General features: G+C 36.5%; 2 protein-coding genes across 2 annotated transcripts; both read right to left on the bottom strand.

The window, feature by feature from the left end:
* Nucleotides 1-616: 616 nt before the first annotated feature.
* Nucleotides 617-1,416, bottom strand: LOC111611879 (sodium-coupled neutral amino acid transporter 2-like; the record flags this gene model as incomplete). The annotated part of the gene is made up of 4 exons (XM_023350635.1): nucleotides 617-725; nucleotides 845-942; nucleotides 1,037-1,181; nucleotides 1,270-1,416. Coding segments are annotated over 4 exons (492 nt in total), but the record flags the coding sequence as incomplete, so codon positions are not given.
* A 2,334-nt stretch (nucleotides 1,417-3,750) lies between these two features.
* LOC102231190 (sodium-coupled neutral amino acid transporter 2-like) lies at nucleotides 3,751-14,806 on the bottom strand. Its single transcript, XM_023349823.1, has 16 exons — nucleotides 14,752-14,806; nucleotides 11,996-12,210; nucleotides 11,821-11,902; nucleotides 11,626-11,741; nucleotides 10,980-11,053; nucleotides 10,789-10,881; nucleotides 10,412-10,487; nucleotides 8,943-9,025; nucleotides 8,802-8,860; nucleotides 8,512-8,655; nucleotides 6,611-6,690; nucleotides 6,383-6,483; nucleotides 4,690-4,814; nucleotides 4,459-4,603; nucleotides 4,267-4,364; nucleotides 3,751-4,111 (listed from the first exon to the last, which is right to left on the bottom strand). Exons 2-16 carry the CDS (start codon nucleotides 12,109-12,111, stop codon nucleotides 4,010-4,012), a joined length of 1,494 nt encoding a protein of 497 aa, XP_023205591.1. The 5' UTR covers nucleotides 12,112-12,210; nucleotides 14,752-14,806; the 3' UTR covers nucleotides 3,751-4,009.
* Between the last annotated feature and the right edge of the window lie 550 nt (nucleotides 14,807-15,356).

The raw sequence follows: 15,356 nt of genomic DNA, 5'->3' as shown, positions 1-15,356 counted from the left end.
ATGACAGGAAATAAACTGAAAGTGTTTTATAAAGTTCCTTGAGATGACAAAAATAAAAATAAAAGATCAAACTTGGAAAGGTCGAGATTGGAACTCCTGCTAAAATATTCACATTTAGAACATTACTTGGTATTCAGGCATGTCTTGCCTCAAATACAGACATTTGAAAACAGAGACCAACATCAGACATGATGAACACAGAGAATCGAGGTTCAATACAACATTTTATTTAAAATTTTTAAAAATTGAATATAACACACTGAATCAAATGCTTCATAAGAAAATTATTGATGTGACATTCCAAAATATTTATTTTACGGTCTTTTGAAAAAAGTTTAAATTAAAAAGATATGTATCTTTTTAATATACAAGTAGTATTACTTAAGCTGGAGTACATAGTGTTAGCATGTCAATGCTAACACAGCTTAGCACCTCTGTGCAAAGTCATAGGATGTTAGGAGGAATATTGAATAGGTTTGGCTTACCTGAAAAAAGACAAATAATATGTCCTTTTTAGGATATATTTGATACAGTAAAAAAATAGCAACTTTAAAATAAAGTTAAAAACAGAAATCTAAAGTTAAAGTTAGAAACAGAACTGAAGCATCAAAAGAGCTGGAGCTTCAGTGACCTTGGTCTTTCATAGAGTTCACGATCCAGTCGTAGATGATAAGAGTCATGCAGACAAACATGACAGCAAATCCTAATATCAGGAACATCAGAGCCTGGTGGAAGAAATCATTTCACAGTTAATTTGAAGTTGTTAGTTACACAATATTTTACATTGAGTTTATTAAAATAACAAAATATGATTGAAATTGTGAAATGTTTAATAATGTCTTGCCCCAATCTTCTGCATGGATTTCATTGACTCCTTCTTAACCAGTCTGAGATAGAAAGCTGAGGGCAGGATGAAGATCAGCATTACAGCAGCAGAGGCACCTGGAATGAGGAAAAATTGAGCCGTTAATCATAAAAGGTCAATAATACGTTGTTAGAAAGTTGATGATACATATTAACATGTGCAGTTATTTACCAATGAAGCCAAAAATATTTCTGATGCTGGGGACAAAGATGATCAGAATGTTGGTTCCTGCTAGCAGGCTCACTGTGATAATAACGTGACGGATCCAGCTGAAGTCCTTTTTTGGGAACAGCAGGTGGCCGACTGAGGTACGAATCTGTTCAGAACCAGACAAAGATTAGCTCAATGGACTTCATAGTCTTCATGACTGACTGGATAATTAACAGTAGACCCTCAATACTTACAGGGAAGAGCACCACAGGAACCGTGAGTGTGACAGCGGCCAGCACAGCCAGACGAACAACCAGCAGGAGAATATCGTGCTTGTAGAACTTTGAGTAGGTGTGGAGCAGCTCAGGTCCCACGTGGACTGAATAGAAATATGACAGAGATCAATTCAGTTAAATTCAGCTTTCCATAAATTCAGTTTCAACATCAATCATATCTAATTATCAAACAATAGCATGTTAACACTTTGGACTAAGATGTAAGCTCTGTCTTTTGTAGCCAGTGTTGCTAGTGTAACAGAGTTAATATTGTATATAATTCCATTTCTAGTTTGAGTTCAAGAGTAATGGGTGAAACAGCTCCCCCTGCTGGTGGTTGGTAGTTATCACTATAGTGATCACAGACGTCTCGTTGCCAGTTCATCAGACTCGTGCGCGAGGCAGATTCACTGAGTTTAACACTCTGATAAAATGTTCCGTTAGCTTGATGTTAACATGAAATGCTATTCTTCATAAGGTGCTGTGGCTGCTATGATGAACCTGTGTCCTTACCAGTACATATTATGTTCCGTACAGGTACGTATTGTTTCATTTCTTTGTATTTCTGATAGAAATTTATTAAATACTGTTGCTAGGCCAGTTCATGAGAGACGTGCGCGAGGTGCTGCACCCGCTGTGATGAACCTGAGTCATGACCAATATTATGTTCCAGAGCTGAGCTAGTACCCGACTATAATTATTGAGGTTATTAAGCTACTAATAATTATGCTAGTCTTTTAGGGTTTTTGTGTACAATTTGTTAAAAATATTTACAGGTTAAGAAAATGAAGACAAAATTCGTCGTGATCTCGAGCAAAATTGCTCAAGAGAAGCTTTTCAACCAAGTCACTGTGCTTGTTAGCATGTGGAAGCTAACATTTAGCCACAGGACCAAATAGCACCAACAAAGTTTTCAAAAAAACAAGATTGAATGTTGTTTTGATATTTATAAATTCTAAAATTTCAACCATTTGTTGTTTTGCTAACCAACTAATAAAACATGAATGCTTCATGTGTCGTCACTACTGGAAACAAACAACCAAAAAGGAACAATTAATGAAACCACCGACTAAACTGATTTAAAATATGGAACAAAAACAATACAGTCGTCATACCCTGTTATTGTTTTATATCTGATTCCTTTCTGGGGTTTTTTGTGGTCAGCTTTAGCCTCTGTCTTTACTTTCATCAGACTCTGAGTTGTTTATAAACCGGAGGGAATATTACGGCTCATTTATTTTGTGTTCTCTCCTTGCATTTAGACAACCAAGCTACAGAATCTGTTGACCAAATTTTATTCAGATTCTTATGGAAAAAATTTATATATTACTTAAGAAAATCAATGGCAATGAATTCTTATGAAAGAATTAAAAATATAAAATTAATATTAAAAGTCCCTCTTAAATGTAACTGACACCACCGTTGGTAAAGCTTGTTTTTCTTCTTGTAAGAATAAGACCTATTCGTGCCTGGTTCTTTTAGATAACCTTGATCATTTTACATGAAAAGATCAAATGAACATAAATAACTGTGTTGGACAAAGAAACTCAATCATTTTCATTTGCTTGTTTATCGTTTTTCTCTTTTTACCAAAAACTGAATGATAAAAGTCGTCAATCTGGTTCTTTGGTCTCAACTATCCATGTTTCTTTAAAATAAGTTTACAGAGACTTCATAATTCATTTATTTGTTGTTTTTGTTGATTTTCTTTACTTATTTAGTTTTTTTCAAATGTCTTCCAGTTCAGTGTTTAAATATTCAGTAGAATTTAAAGTTTATTGATTTGTAAGAATACGTTCTTGCCATTATTATGCCATTTCCGTTACATTACTTGAAAATGGTTTCAGAACAACAATATTATCATTTTAGCAATAAGTTCTGGGACAATTTATTGTCCAGCAAAATTTGTTATTGTGACACATATGGATATGTATTTGATTCCTCTGCTCAGGAGTGAATTGTATGTGGACCAAAGTTCTAAATGACAGGAAATAAACTGAAAGTGTTTTATAAAGTTCCTTGAGATGACAAAAATAAAAATAAAAAATCTAACTTGGAAAAGTCGAGATTGGAACTCCTGCTAAAATATTCACATTTAGAACATTACTTGGTATTCAGGCATGTCTTGCACACTAAACCCAATATTTGAAAACAAAGATCAACATCAGACATGATGAACACAGAGAATTGAGGTTCAATACAACATTTTATTTAAAAATTTGAATCAAATGCTTCATAAAAAAATTATTGATTTGACATTCCAAAATATTTTAAAAAGATATGCATCTTTTTTTTGTGGGTTCTAGTAGGCTGACAGGAAAGAGAGAAAGAACATGCGGCAAATGTCGCTGGGTCCGGGAATCGAACCCACGACGGCCGGTTCGAGGACTCAAGGCCTCCAAACGTGGGTCGTGCTATGCCCTACGTCACCACAGCACGCAGATATGTATCTCTTTAATATACAAGTAGTATTACTTAAGCTGGAGTACATAGTGTTAGCATGTCAGTGCTAACACAGCTTAGTACCTCTGTGCAAAGTCATAGGACTTTAGGAGAAATATTGAATAGGTTTGGCTTACCTGAAAAAAGACAAATAATATGTGCTTTTAAATCCTAAAAAGCACATATATTTGATACAGTAAAAAATGGCAACTTTAAAATAAAAGTTAAAAACAGAAAATAAATTCAGTTCCTCGCTAGCATCAAAAGAGCTGGAACTTCAGTGGCCTTGGTCTGTCATAGAGTTCACGATCCAGTCGTAGATGATAAGAGTCATGCAGCCAAACATGACAGCAAATCCTAATATCAGGAACATCAGAGCCTGGGGGAAGAAATCATTTCACTATTAATACTTCATAGTTTCAGTTTGTAAATAACCTCAAAGATGCATTCATAAAGTTTTCCATTTAATACAACTCAAAATGTTTTTGGCATCACGTGTAGAATAAGAGACATAAATGTTTAATAATGTCTTACCCCAATCTTCTGCCGGGATTTCATTGGCTCCTTCTTAACCAGTTTGAGATAGAAAGCTGAGGGCAGGATGAAGATAAGAATTGCAGCAAAAGAGGCACCTGGAATGAGGAAAAACTGAGCCGTTAATCATAAAAGGTCGATTATACGTTGTTAGAAAGTTGATGATACATATTAACATGTGCAGTTACTTACCAATGAAGCCAAAAATATCTCTGATGCTGGGGACAAAGATGACCAGAACGGTGGTTCCTGCTAGCAGGCTCAGGGTGATAATAACGTGACGGATCCAGCTGAAGTCCTTTCCTGGGAACAGCAGGTGGCCGACTGAGGTACGAATCTGTTCAGAACAAGACAAAGATTTGCTCAATGGACTTCATAGTCTTAAGTGACTGACTGGATAATCAGTAGACCCTCAATACTTACAGGGAAGAGCACCACAGGAACCGTGAGTGTGACAGCGGTCAGCACAGCCAGACGAACAACCAGCAGGAGAATATCGTGCTTGTAGAACTTTGAGTAGGTGTGGAGCAGCTCAGGTCCCACGTGGACTGAATAGAAATATGACAGAGATCAATTCAGTTAAAACTGACACATTTACTTACTTCTTACAACTAAGAACAGTTTGATTTAATGCCAACTCAGCTGCAATTATATGTAATTAATAAACATTGACATGCTAACTCATAAGACAAGGATGTGTAGTATACTTAAAACAATACCCTTGATGTTTTCTACATAGAAGATTTAATTTCTGTTTCATCCAGAAAAGAAAATAGTCATAGTGAACACAACTCTGCAGTTTTTGTGCTGTTGCCCACCTAATATCTCTCTGAGACAATGTCTTGCCCACAACCAGATTAAAAGCCAACCTAAAAGAAGCAAATCTAGACTAAATGATTTGACACCTTCTAAATATTTATATTTTCACGTTCCTTAAAGTACTAATTGATGAGGAGAAGAAGGAATTTTTATTAGCCTCTTCTGGACACAAACCGGCCTGGCTTCAAACCCGGATCCAGTGTTGTTGCATTAGCACTTCAGCTCACCTCGCTCCCTGGAACCTCAAGAGTTGTGGTTCCAAACAAGCCAGCCAAACAGGGCTGGATTGAGGTCAGCCATCATAAAATAATTCCCATCATAATCCATTCTTACCCTAAAGTTATTAAACACTAGTAATGGCATATTCAATTGCATTTTATTTTCTTTCAGTTTACATTATATTCAACAAGCTGAATGAAGAATTCATTCAGCTTGTTCATGAAACCCCGTAGTCCTGTACTGAATCACTACGTGTCATCACACATTAAACAAATAAATATGGTAACACTTTATTTGACGGGTTGTGAATAACACTGTCATTACGCCGACATAAACACGACATAACACCTGTCATGAACATGAGTAAGTCTTTATGAATATTTATGACTGTTGTCATAAAGCGTCATTCGGTAAATCATGACACTTTTAATACAAAGTTGACATTATTCAAAATGTCTTCGTTATGACAACTTGACATTAACCAAGAAATCATGATCTGACATAAATTTGTTATAAAAGCATTACTGATTAAACTTTAAAAATTATGTAGCTTTATGTTATTTAAGCTATAACAAAGGCGACGGAACACTAAATCCAACGCTATTTCTCATCATAAGGGGTCTTCAGGCTGCGCTTTGTCTGTCTACCTTGGGTGATCCTACCAAGGGCATAAAGATCCAGACAGTGTAGCTCCTAGGATCACTGGGACACTCAAACCCCTCCACCACGATAAGGTGGCAGATTATGGAGAGGTGTATAACCACCAACTTGATTCCCTGTTTGTAAGAAAAATGCAATGAACACTGAATGTGTCTGTCATGACGTCAACCTACTGGACCTGAGACGAACAGCCGGTCTCACGTCTTGGTGGATCCTCCTGTTATTATATGGGATTTAAATAATCCTGTGATTTCTGTGATTTATTTGTTCAGCTCTTCTTCATTAAATCTTCAAAATCTACTGAACATCTCAACCTGCTGCATTTGGGTCCAACACCAACACGCATCTTGACAACATCTCAATACTGCTAACAGTCTAAAGCTAACACGTTGTTGTTAAATCTTATTGTATATCTTACTGTTGAAGGTGAGGTATCCGAAGAGGGCAGCCAGCAGGTACATGATGAATATGGCCAGGAAGGACACGTTGGCCACATTCTGCATCTTTCGGCGTGACCGGCTGTTTAGGGAAGGAGAGTTTTATTTAGACACCAGACCAAACTTTAAAGAAATATAACATTGGTGTAGTTAAAACACCAAACTACACCAAGTTTGGTGTTAAAACTGCACCATGCAGCAGCACTTACTCTTTGAGCTCATCATACATGGGTAGGATATTAGGATGGCACACGAAGGCACAATTGAGGATGGGTATAGCATAGACAGTCTGAAGAGATGGAAATATACAAAGATTAGAAGTGATACTATGAGTGTTATTGAAAATATTCATAAGGTAAGGTCATTTTATTTATATAGCACATTTTCAGCAACAAGCCAATACAAAGTGCTTTACAGGAATTAAAAGGAAATGCAAACAAAATATCAAACCAAAGGAAAGAGCAAAAGAAGAAAAAGAAACTAATAATGTTGATCCAAAGTATATAAAACTAGATTCTCCTATTCAGGATTGCTAGATAAGCATAAGTAAATATCCTCTGGTCTAATTCCTTTTCTGGGTTGGAGGAATAGGAGTCTAAAACATAGTTGCCAAGGTAGTTTTTCTGGATTCTAAGTTTGTTTTAATTGCTGTTCTTGGCTGCTAAATAAGTGTAAGTAAGTACGGTAAGTATCCTTTGGACTTCTGGGTCTAAATAGTATAGTATTGGTCTAAATAGTGAGCACTCTACAGTTTCTAAAAAATAAGTTAAAGAGTAACTAATAAACTAGACTCTCTGGATTCCAAGTTTGTTCTAATTCCTTTTCTGGATTAAAAGTGAGTACTCCACAGTTTCTAACAAGTAATAATCTAAAAAGTAATTGATAAGTAGGATAAAAAGACAACATTGGGTAAGATTTGGCACATATAGCAAGACAAAAACAAAGACAGGCTGGCAAAGGCTCTCGCAGCCTCTTCTCCCAAATAAAGTCTCTGATAAAGTCGGAATAATCAAGAGCGAGTCCTTGAGAGTTCAGCCATAAAATTCCAGGGTGACTTCATGAGGGTGAGGAGATGGGAAGGAGCAGGTTGTTTACATGAACTCCAGGAGATTCGAGATAGCCAGAAGGCCACAGGGAGCCATATTCAGAATAACAAATTCTCTTTAGATCGGGCAGACTTAAAATTTCTGTCTGTCCTAGAGTTTTTAACCGGTATGTCTCTTATAGTTCATACCAATCATCCAAATTGATGTGGCCGTTCCACTGAACCAAAGCTAGTAACTTCTCCAAGATCTATTCCATCCCGCTAGTGAGTTTTGAGTCCTCAGCTGGGCTGCAAGTCTGAGCAAGACTTGCATCTTACTTGCGTCTCTGTCCCACACCAACAGTCTGAGTTTTCACTAGTTAGGCCAAATCCGTCACAAATTTGTCAATAATCCAGGTATTCACAAGCTCCAAACAGCAGAAATCCTGTTTCGGGCTCCTTAGGTTGAAACTTGAGGTGAACATACCTACTACAACCTGTTGTCAGGTGCAATATGATCACTTTATTGCGTGCTTATAAATTGTAATACTCCAGCCATGTGGAGATGATTTCTGTGAAAGTTTAGAGGTACGGACATGGAGGTACCTCTAATGTCTGTACATGTGTCCGTACACCTCCAATGTGAGACCAATGTGCAGGTCTCACATTGGGTTTAAGCCGTTAAACCAAAGGTAATAATCTGAGTTTGTTGCAGATTATATGTTAGCATGTTTAAAACATGCTAACGTGTTAGCATGTTAGCAGCGTGATTTATTTATGATAAATCACCCTGGATTTATTTATGATAAATCCAGGGTGAATCCCGCCGGGTGTGTCCCTGCAGGACAAAAGGGCTCTCCTATGCCCTGTCTTCTTGTTGAGAAAATTTGATCAATTGCACTGAGAGACTGGTTAACCAGATCCATAATTTGTAGATTCAGAGGATGTGCAAAGAAAGGCTCCAAAAAAGCAACACAAAAACAGAGCAAGCAGGATAAGAATGGGTAAGGAGAGGAGCAGAGGAAAAAAAGCGTTCGCCTTCACCGAGACGCTTGTCTCATGCCTATTTAACCTGCATTTATTTACCTGTGAGTTGTAGACAAAGTATTTAGGCTTGCAAGTGTCATCATCTGTAGTGGCGTTGTCGCTGTTGAACATATGCATGGTTTCATTTCCAGCGTCAGGAAAATATTGCAGAGGGCATGGAATCTGGAATTTCTTTATGATCACCTGCATAAAGGGAAATAAGTGTTTGGACTACACTATATTTTTACAATATTCAAAAAATTAAATAACTATTGATTTGAAAGCTTTAATGAAGCAATTTACAAAATCTAAGTCACAGGAGAAATAAAAGAGGGAGGGGTCATACTCACCACAATCAGAAAGAACACAATGCAGAGCAGAGAGAGACCACTGGCGTAACCAAGGTAACCTATTGAGGTAAGATAAAAAAATATTTTTGTTTTAAAGCTGGTGTTTCAATTTTTATTAGTACTTAGGAAATACATCCTTACCCAAGTTCCTGAGCAGCGAGAGAGGCAGGATAACAATAATTGAGACCAGAATCACAAGGTAATCTCCATTGATGTACCATTCACTGAAACACACAAATATATCTTTAAATTGATAAAATCATATTTGTTACACAATCTGTTGAGAAAATGTAATTAATTAGTTTGAACACTCAAAATGAGAATTTTTGCACTTGTCTTGACTTTTCAGCGTCAGAGGAGGTCAGATCACTCTCTAGACTGGCAGACACAAAGCACACATTCCTTGTGTCTCCAACACAAGGAATGCTTAAGAAATGGGCCTGATCAGTTTGTGAATAAAAATTAATTCCAACAGTGATCAAATGTCCTCCTTACACTGGACATGTCCACTTTTCACATTCTGTCCGGAAAACTTTCTATGACTGAAAAAAAATATCTGGATTTTGATAGTTTTTCAGGGAACCAATAGACATGGCCTATAAACTGACTGGTGCTATGCATGGAATAAGACAGCCTTCATTATTCATTAGTCATTTGACATTCTCTCCAAGCTGCACTGTTTTTTTCTTTATGAGACTGTTGCTTTATTATTATTATTACATTGAATATAATTTCAAATTTTGTGTATTTTTTTCTCCAGGTATTTCTAAGCTACAGAAGATTAATTATTAGGCACCCATCAATATGAAAACTTGAGATGATGTTGATATCTGATATATTGCTGTTATTTCAGAATTTACCAATATTATAATTGAAGCAGACGACCAATGTAGCCCCGTAGTCACTTTAACTGTCACATGACCAAGCAGATACCACTTGCTTGGTCATGTAAGTGTTTACCACATATAAATATCTAGGCTGCTGAGATGACACATCACAGTAAAACTCCTGGATGACGCCATCTTTTATCGTCATTGTTTCAGTTAATCCATTTCCTTTATAAAGCTGTGTCGGCTCGTAGAGTCAGGAAACCTGGGAGATAAACGTTACAGTCGAATGATTACGTAGTACTGCGTTCCCAATACTCTGGCTGAGTCCAGTTCATTCAACGTCTCAGACAATTGGATGAAATTGGACTCGCCTTGTTCACTATCATTGATGGAGGAGTTTGAATGTTCTTCTCTCTCTCTTCTTTGCTCCTGCTCTGCATCCAACAACACTTCATTTTCAACTATTGTGCTTAGGTTGGGTTCAAATTTGGTCATAAATAATTAATTTCCTGCCAGAAATTAAAGAATTAAAGTTTTTAAGAAGATAAAATCTGAATATAATTAATAGAGCAATTCCAACATGCTGCCACGTTGAGCAGCACAACTATAGAGTGTCACATAATTTGATTTTGTACTAGAAATTTCAGCTCTAAAATAACAAAACTTATAAAGGTATTAAGTGGCAAATGGTGAAATGAACAGCAGCCATGCAATTAATAAGAACCAATTCTGCTATTTCTTTATTAAGTTGTTATAATGACCAAATATTTAACTACTTACCCATCACTTGCTCCAGTAAAGGACTGAATAACAATGGAGAGTTCGTATTTAATAATGTAGAGGTAGCTTGACATGCCTGCATATAAGATAAAAAAGAAGCAAGAAAACAAAAGAAAATAAACACAGACGTTAGCAACAGCTCTAGCATAAATTTATACATTTAGAAAAAAGAGTCATTTCTGATATTTTGAGAGATACAAAAAAGTCACAGGACACTCAGAAATAATAATAATGTAAAAACTATCTGAATATCTGTACTCCCAATTTGGACACAGAGAAGCAATGTCTCCGTTTATAAAACATGGTAGATGAATATAAGCATCATAACATTGCATTAGTTACAATGAAGCTGTTATACTGAAAGGTCAGTCCCTCACATCCAATGTTCAGCATGCTGATGGAGCAGGAAGTAGCCAGTTTGCCTGGGATCCCAAAGGCCTTGTAACCCAATGACTCGTAAACAAGAGCACCTGGAAAAAGAGGAATAAAACGCTAAGAGTTTTAAATATTGACATTTAAATGTGATAAAAACATAAAAAGTTGCTAGAAAGTCAGAGCTGGTGCTCACCTGCTTCATTTGCTGTCTTTAGCAACAAGTGGACAGAATACAAGGAGAAAATGGCAACGGAAACCAGGAGAATCCTGTAAACACAAAAGACAGAAAAGGTCTTCAGTTGTAGATGACTTGTGTTTATTGCCAATAAATAACTAAAAACTATATGCTTGATGATACAAGCTGTGCAATAGGCACAGTAATGACTAATAGGAATTCTGATTTAAAAAATAAATCCAGGCTTCTGCTGACAGAAACCTTTTCAGTCACTAACAAAACATTTTCCCCAAATCATGATACATTGAACAGCCACCAGGAGGCGTATTTGCAAAACAACCTCCAATAACTTTCTTCTAGCGAAAAATGAACTTATGCTGGAGGTGCATGTGTTCTTAAAACAAACACACACACACACACACGCACTTTATTATTGATATTTTTCCCAGATGGTCTTTTACAGAATCTTAGACCAACAGGTTCAGGTTGCCGGTAGCATCACATTAATTCAGATGTGAGGTTTTTCTTCTTTGTTTGCAAGTCAATATGAACAGAATAGTTCAAAATTTCTTGCTGAGCTTAGGAATATCATAGCCTGAGACCTGAAAACAACATTTGTCTGAATGCCGCTCAGCCAAATTAGGATGAAAAGACAAGTGCTTACACAAACAGGGCGATGCCGGTGTTGGCCATAGCGAAGGACAGACCCAGGATGCCGCTGCCCATGATGACATTACATAGGTTGAAGACAGACATGCCAAAGGAGGCCCTGCTCTGGTGCTGAAGAGGAGAAAACAGAATTAAAAAAAAAATAGCATGAAAAAAAACTAAATTGTGGAATAAATAAACCTGAACTTACATATTCAGTTTCATCTTTCTTCTTGCTTGGGTTATGATCAGAGAGGTAGTTTTGATTCTCTGGATCTGCATCTTCGTATTGCCTTTAATAGAAGAAAGAGATGTGTTAAATGAGCTGACATGTCAAACTTTTTCTTTTAGTCTGTTTGTGACGACATGTTGAAGACGAGTCTCACCCATTGAGAGGAATATTCTCGATAAAGTCAGAGTACGCAAAGTCGTTGCTGTTGGAGCTGCAGCTGTCGTCGTCTTGAGGATCGTTCAGACATTTCATCTCAGTTCTAGAACCCATCCCATTGAAAAGGACTGACCCTTGGCAATGGGATGAACAAAAACCTACTGCCCAGGTTTTTGTTACCGCTAGAAGAATCACCCTGGTATTGTGAAGAAACTGTCAAGGATACCAGAAAGAAAAATGATTACAGGTGGAATAAAAACAGGAACTAACCTGTTCAGTTTCTTTCCCTGAGATTGAGTTTTAGTTATGGAGGGAGTTTGGACTCTCTGCAACTAAATTAGAGTCTTGGCTTTCATAGAAAAGACAATTTTATGTTTATTTTGTTGACAGGATGTACAGTTTAGTTTTGTCAGCACAGGTTAAAATGAGCCTCACACTTCCAGCAGTTTCTCACACTTAAAATAAAGCGACTGCATTTTACTGTCATCGTAGTTGGCACTTTTGTTGTCTTCATCTTATAGTTCAGGTATGAACTATAAGAGACATAGCAGTTAAAGTCTCTAACATCAGACTGCTTTTCACTGGACAGTGAGACTTAATATTCTTAAATATTGAAAAATGTTAAAAAATGTTCGTTGGGACAGACTGGCGACCGGTCCAGGTTGTACCCCGCCTCTCGCCCGGAATGTTAGCTGGAGATAGGCACCAGCACCTCGCGACCCCACTAGGGACAACAGTGTAAGAAAATGGATGGATGGATGGAAAAGGTGTTCGTACACAAACAGTGTGATGCCACTTCTGTAACAATAAGATGACACTCCAAGGATCTTTGCTAGAAAACTCCTTCCCACTTGACGAAACATTCTGTTGCTGAGTGAAAAATACAGAATGAGACGTGAGAAACGAAAACCTAAAGTTTACGATGTTGCCGCTTACATATTCTGTGCCATGTTTCTCCTTGCTTGGTAGAAAAGAGAGTTAGTGTTTAAATGCTGCTATTATTGTCTCAATCAGTGTCTGGATATCACAATTTTAGTCCCAGGCTTCTAGTTGATGGATATTTTACAGATAAAAAGCAAAAAAAGAAGGCAGTGGATCAATATTTTTATATTTTCAGTTTGATTATGTCCACTTGTCTGTTCACTCTGCCAAATGTGTATGTATAAACTCAGAATGGTTGAGATAGTCTTTTTCAGATTAGACTTTCAATATATGACCTACAATCATCCATTATGTCAACTTATTAGCTGACAAACAGAAGAATAACTATTTCCACCTTGGGAAGTTTTTTTTTATGCTCTCAGTTAACATGAGGGACAACAAAAAAAGGCTAGAGTGACGTCTGACTAGAGGACAGTCAAACATTTTTTTCTGTTGTTCATACTTTGATACGGACCACTGACTTGTCTGACCAGTTTTAAAAACCTGTTTCAAGCGAGTCAGAAAAGAACAATAGAAAGTCAAACCTTTAGAACTGACCCAAACACCTTTTTTATTTTCAAACTATACAGAACTATACACATATTCAGTTTGATATTGCAGCAATAACATGATTTATTTGTTGAAACAGGTGTCATAGTTTTGCTTATATAAGATCCGAAAACACAGAGAAACAGCCTAGTAGTAATCATGACACTGTTCACTTCAGTAACAGATGAAAGTCATTATGATTTAAGCCTCATATCTTGTTCTTACTCCAGAAAGAGACCAGAGTTCAGGTTGTTTTCTAAAAATGAACACTTTCAGATGTTCGGCATGAACTTTAATTACCAACAGAACTTCTCACTGACATAGTAGCTGCCCTTCAGTAACATGACGATGACGCTTTTTTCAACAAGAAAGTCTAGTGTGACATCTGATTAAAAGACAGTCAAACATTAGATGTTGTAGACAAGACTTTTTCTGTTGTTCATACTTTGATACGGACCACTGACTTGTTTGACCTGCTTTAAAAACCTGTTTCAAGCGAGTCAGTAAGAAACAGCTGAAAGTCTAACCTTTAGAACTGACACAAACATCTTATTTATTTTCAAACTATACAGAACTATACACATATTCAGTTTGATATTGCAGCAATAAACTGATTTATTTGTTGAAACAGGTGACATAGTTTATATAAGATGCGAAAATGAAGAGAAATCATGACTTTTTTTACTTCAGTAACAGCGGATGAAAGAAATGCGTCATTATGATTTGAGCCTCATAGCTTGTTCTTACTCCAGAAAGTGACCAGAGTTCAGGTTGTTTTCTAAAAATGAACACTTTCAGATGTTCGGCATGAACTTTAATTACCAACAGAACTTCTCACTGACATAGTAGCTGCCCTTCAGTAACATGACGATGAAGCTCAACTGTTTGACGCAGATTAGAAATGGATTATGTGAAACTGTAAAAAGTTCTCAATTTATTCATTACCACAATAAAAACTAATATCAGTTGCATAAAGTCATATTATTTTTGATATGACTTATCACATTTTATTATTTTTTCTTTTTACTGCATCTCAGAATTGCCCAAAACAGATTTACAATAAACTTGTAAAAGCTAATCCACTGGGTAGAATGGCAAAAAAAACATATATTCATATCAGAGCCTCATACTGTTAACAATAATATGTACTTGTTATTATTATATTTAATAATTTTTACTTAATGTTTAAGTAAAAATTAAAAGTATAGTACAGTAAATCTGTTCTAAGAAGTATATATTTATCAAAAAGTTACTAAAGTAACAGAGTAAATGTAGGCTACTCACCTTTAGAGACGTGAACAAAGTGAAACTATTTAAAAGGGAGGAGACTTTACTCCTGGAGCAGGTGTTAGGACTTACCTTTATTTGCATCAGCTCTGATACTTATAGGACAGAGTCACAGGAAGGGTGAGAGGCGGAGACTGGCACACAACGATGTGCTATTGGATAAAAAACAATCAAAAGGGGAAAAAACAGAGCTTTAGAAGAGAATCACAGTAGCTAATCTCCACTTAACATATTACCTTCAAATATATTAGGTTACACAGTCCTACTTCCTATTGTTGTGCTGATAATGCACAGTTATATTTATTCATACAGACTTGATGAATCCAATCAGTTTACACAGTTTTCAGCTCTGTTTAAGAGATAAAAGACCAGAATAGAGCAAATGTCACGTTAAGATGCGAACATCAAATCTAGACCAATACCAGGGTATTTGTCTCCAACTTTATAAAGCGGACAACATAGAAGACAGAGAGTGAAGGTTTCAGGTCATAGTTCATTTTATTGGGACATTATTTACACCATGTACATATTGTTTCATTGAAACAAGAGTGTAGCTCTGACAGGCAGCATCCTTTCTGTGTTTGACCAAAGAGAACGGTTTG

Source organism: Xiphophorus maculatus, chromosome 17 (genome assembly GCF_002775205.1).
Source record: "Xiphophorus maculatus strain JP 163 A chromosome 17, X_maculatus-5.0-male, whole genome shotgun sequence".
In the NCBI taxonomy this organism is placed as follows: Eukaryota; Metazoa; Chordata; class Actinopteri; order Cyprinodontiformes; family Poeciliidae; genus Xiphophorus; species Xiphophorus maculatus.
The sequence above is the reverse complement of the archived record's forward strand: the minus strand, read 5'-3'. Positions and strand labels throughout refer to the sequence as shown.

Coding starts and splice junctions, on each gene's coding strand:
- LOC102231190 (XM_023349823.1), bottom strand. CDS start 12,111: ATGGGTTCTAGAACTGAGATGAAATGTCTGAACGATCCTCAAGACGAC. Junction 11,054..11,625: donor ACCGGCATCGCCCTGTTTGT/GTAAGCACTTGT, acceptor TTGTGTTTACAG/GATTCTCCTGGTTTCCGTTG. Junction 8,656..8,801: donor TTGTGTTCTTTCTGATTGTG/GTGAGTATGACC, acceptor CCCTTTATGCAG/GTGATCATAAAGAAATTCCA.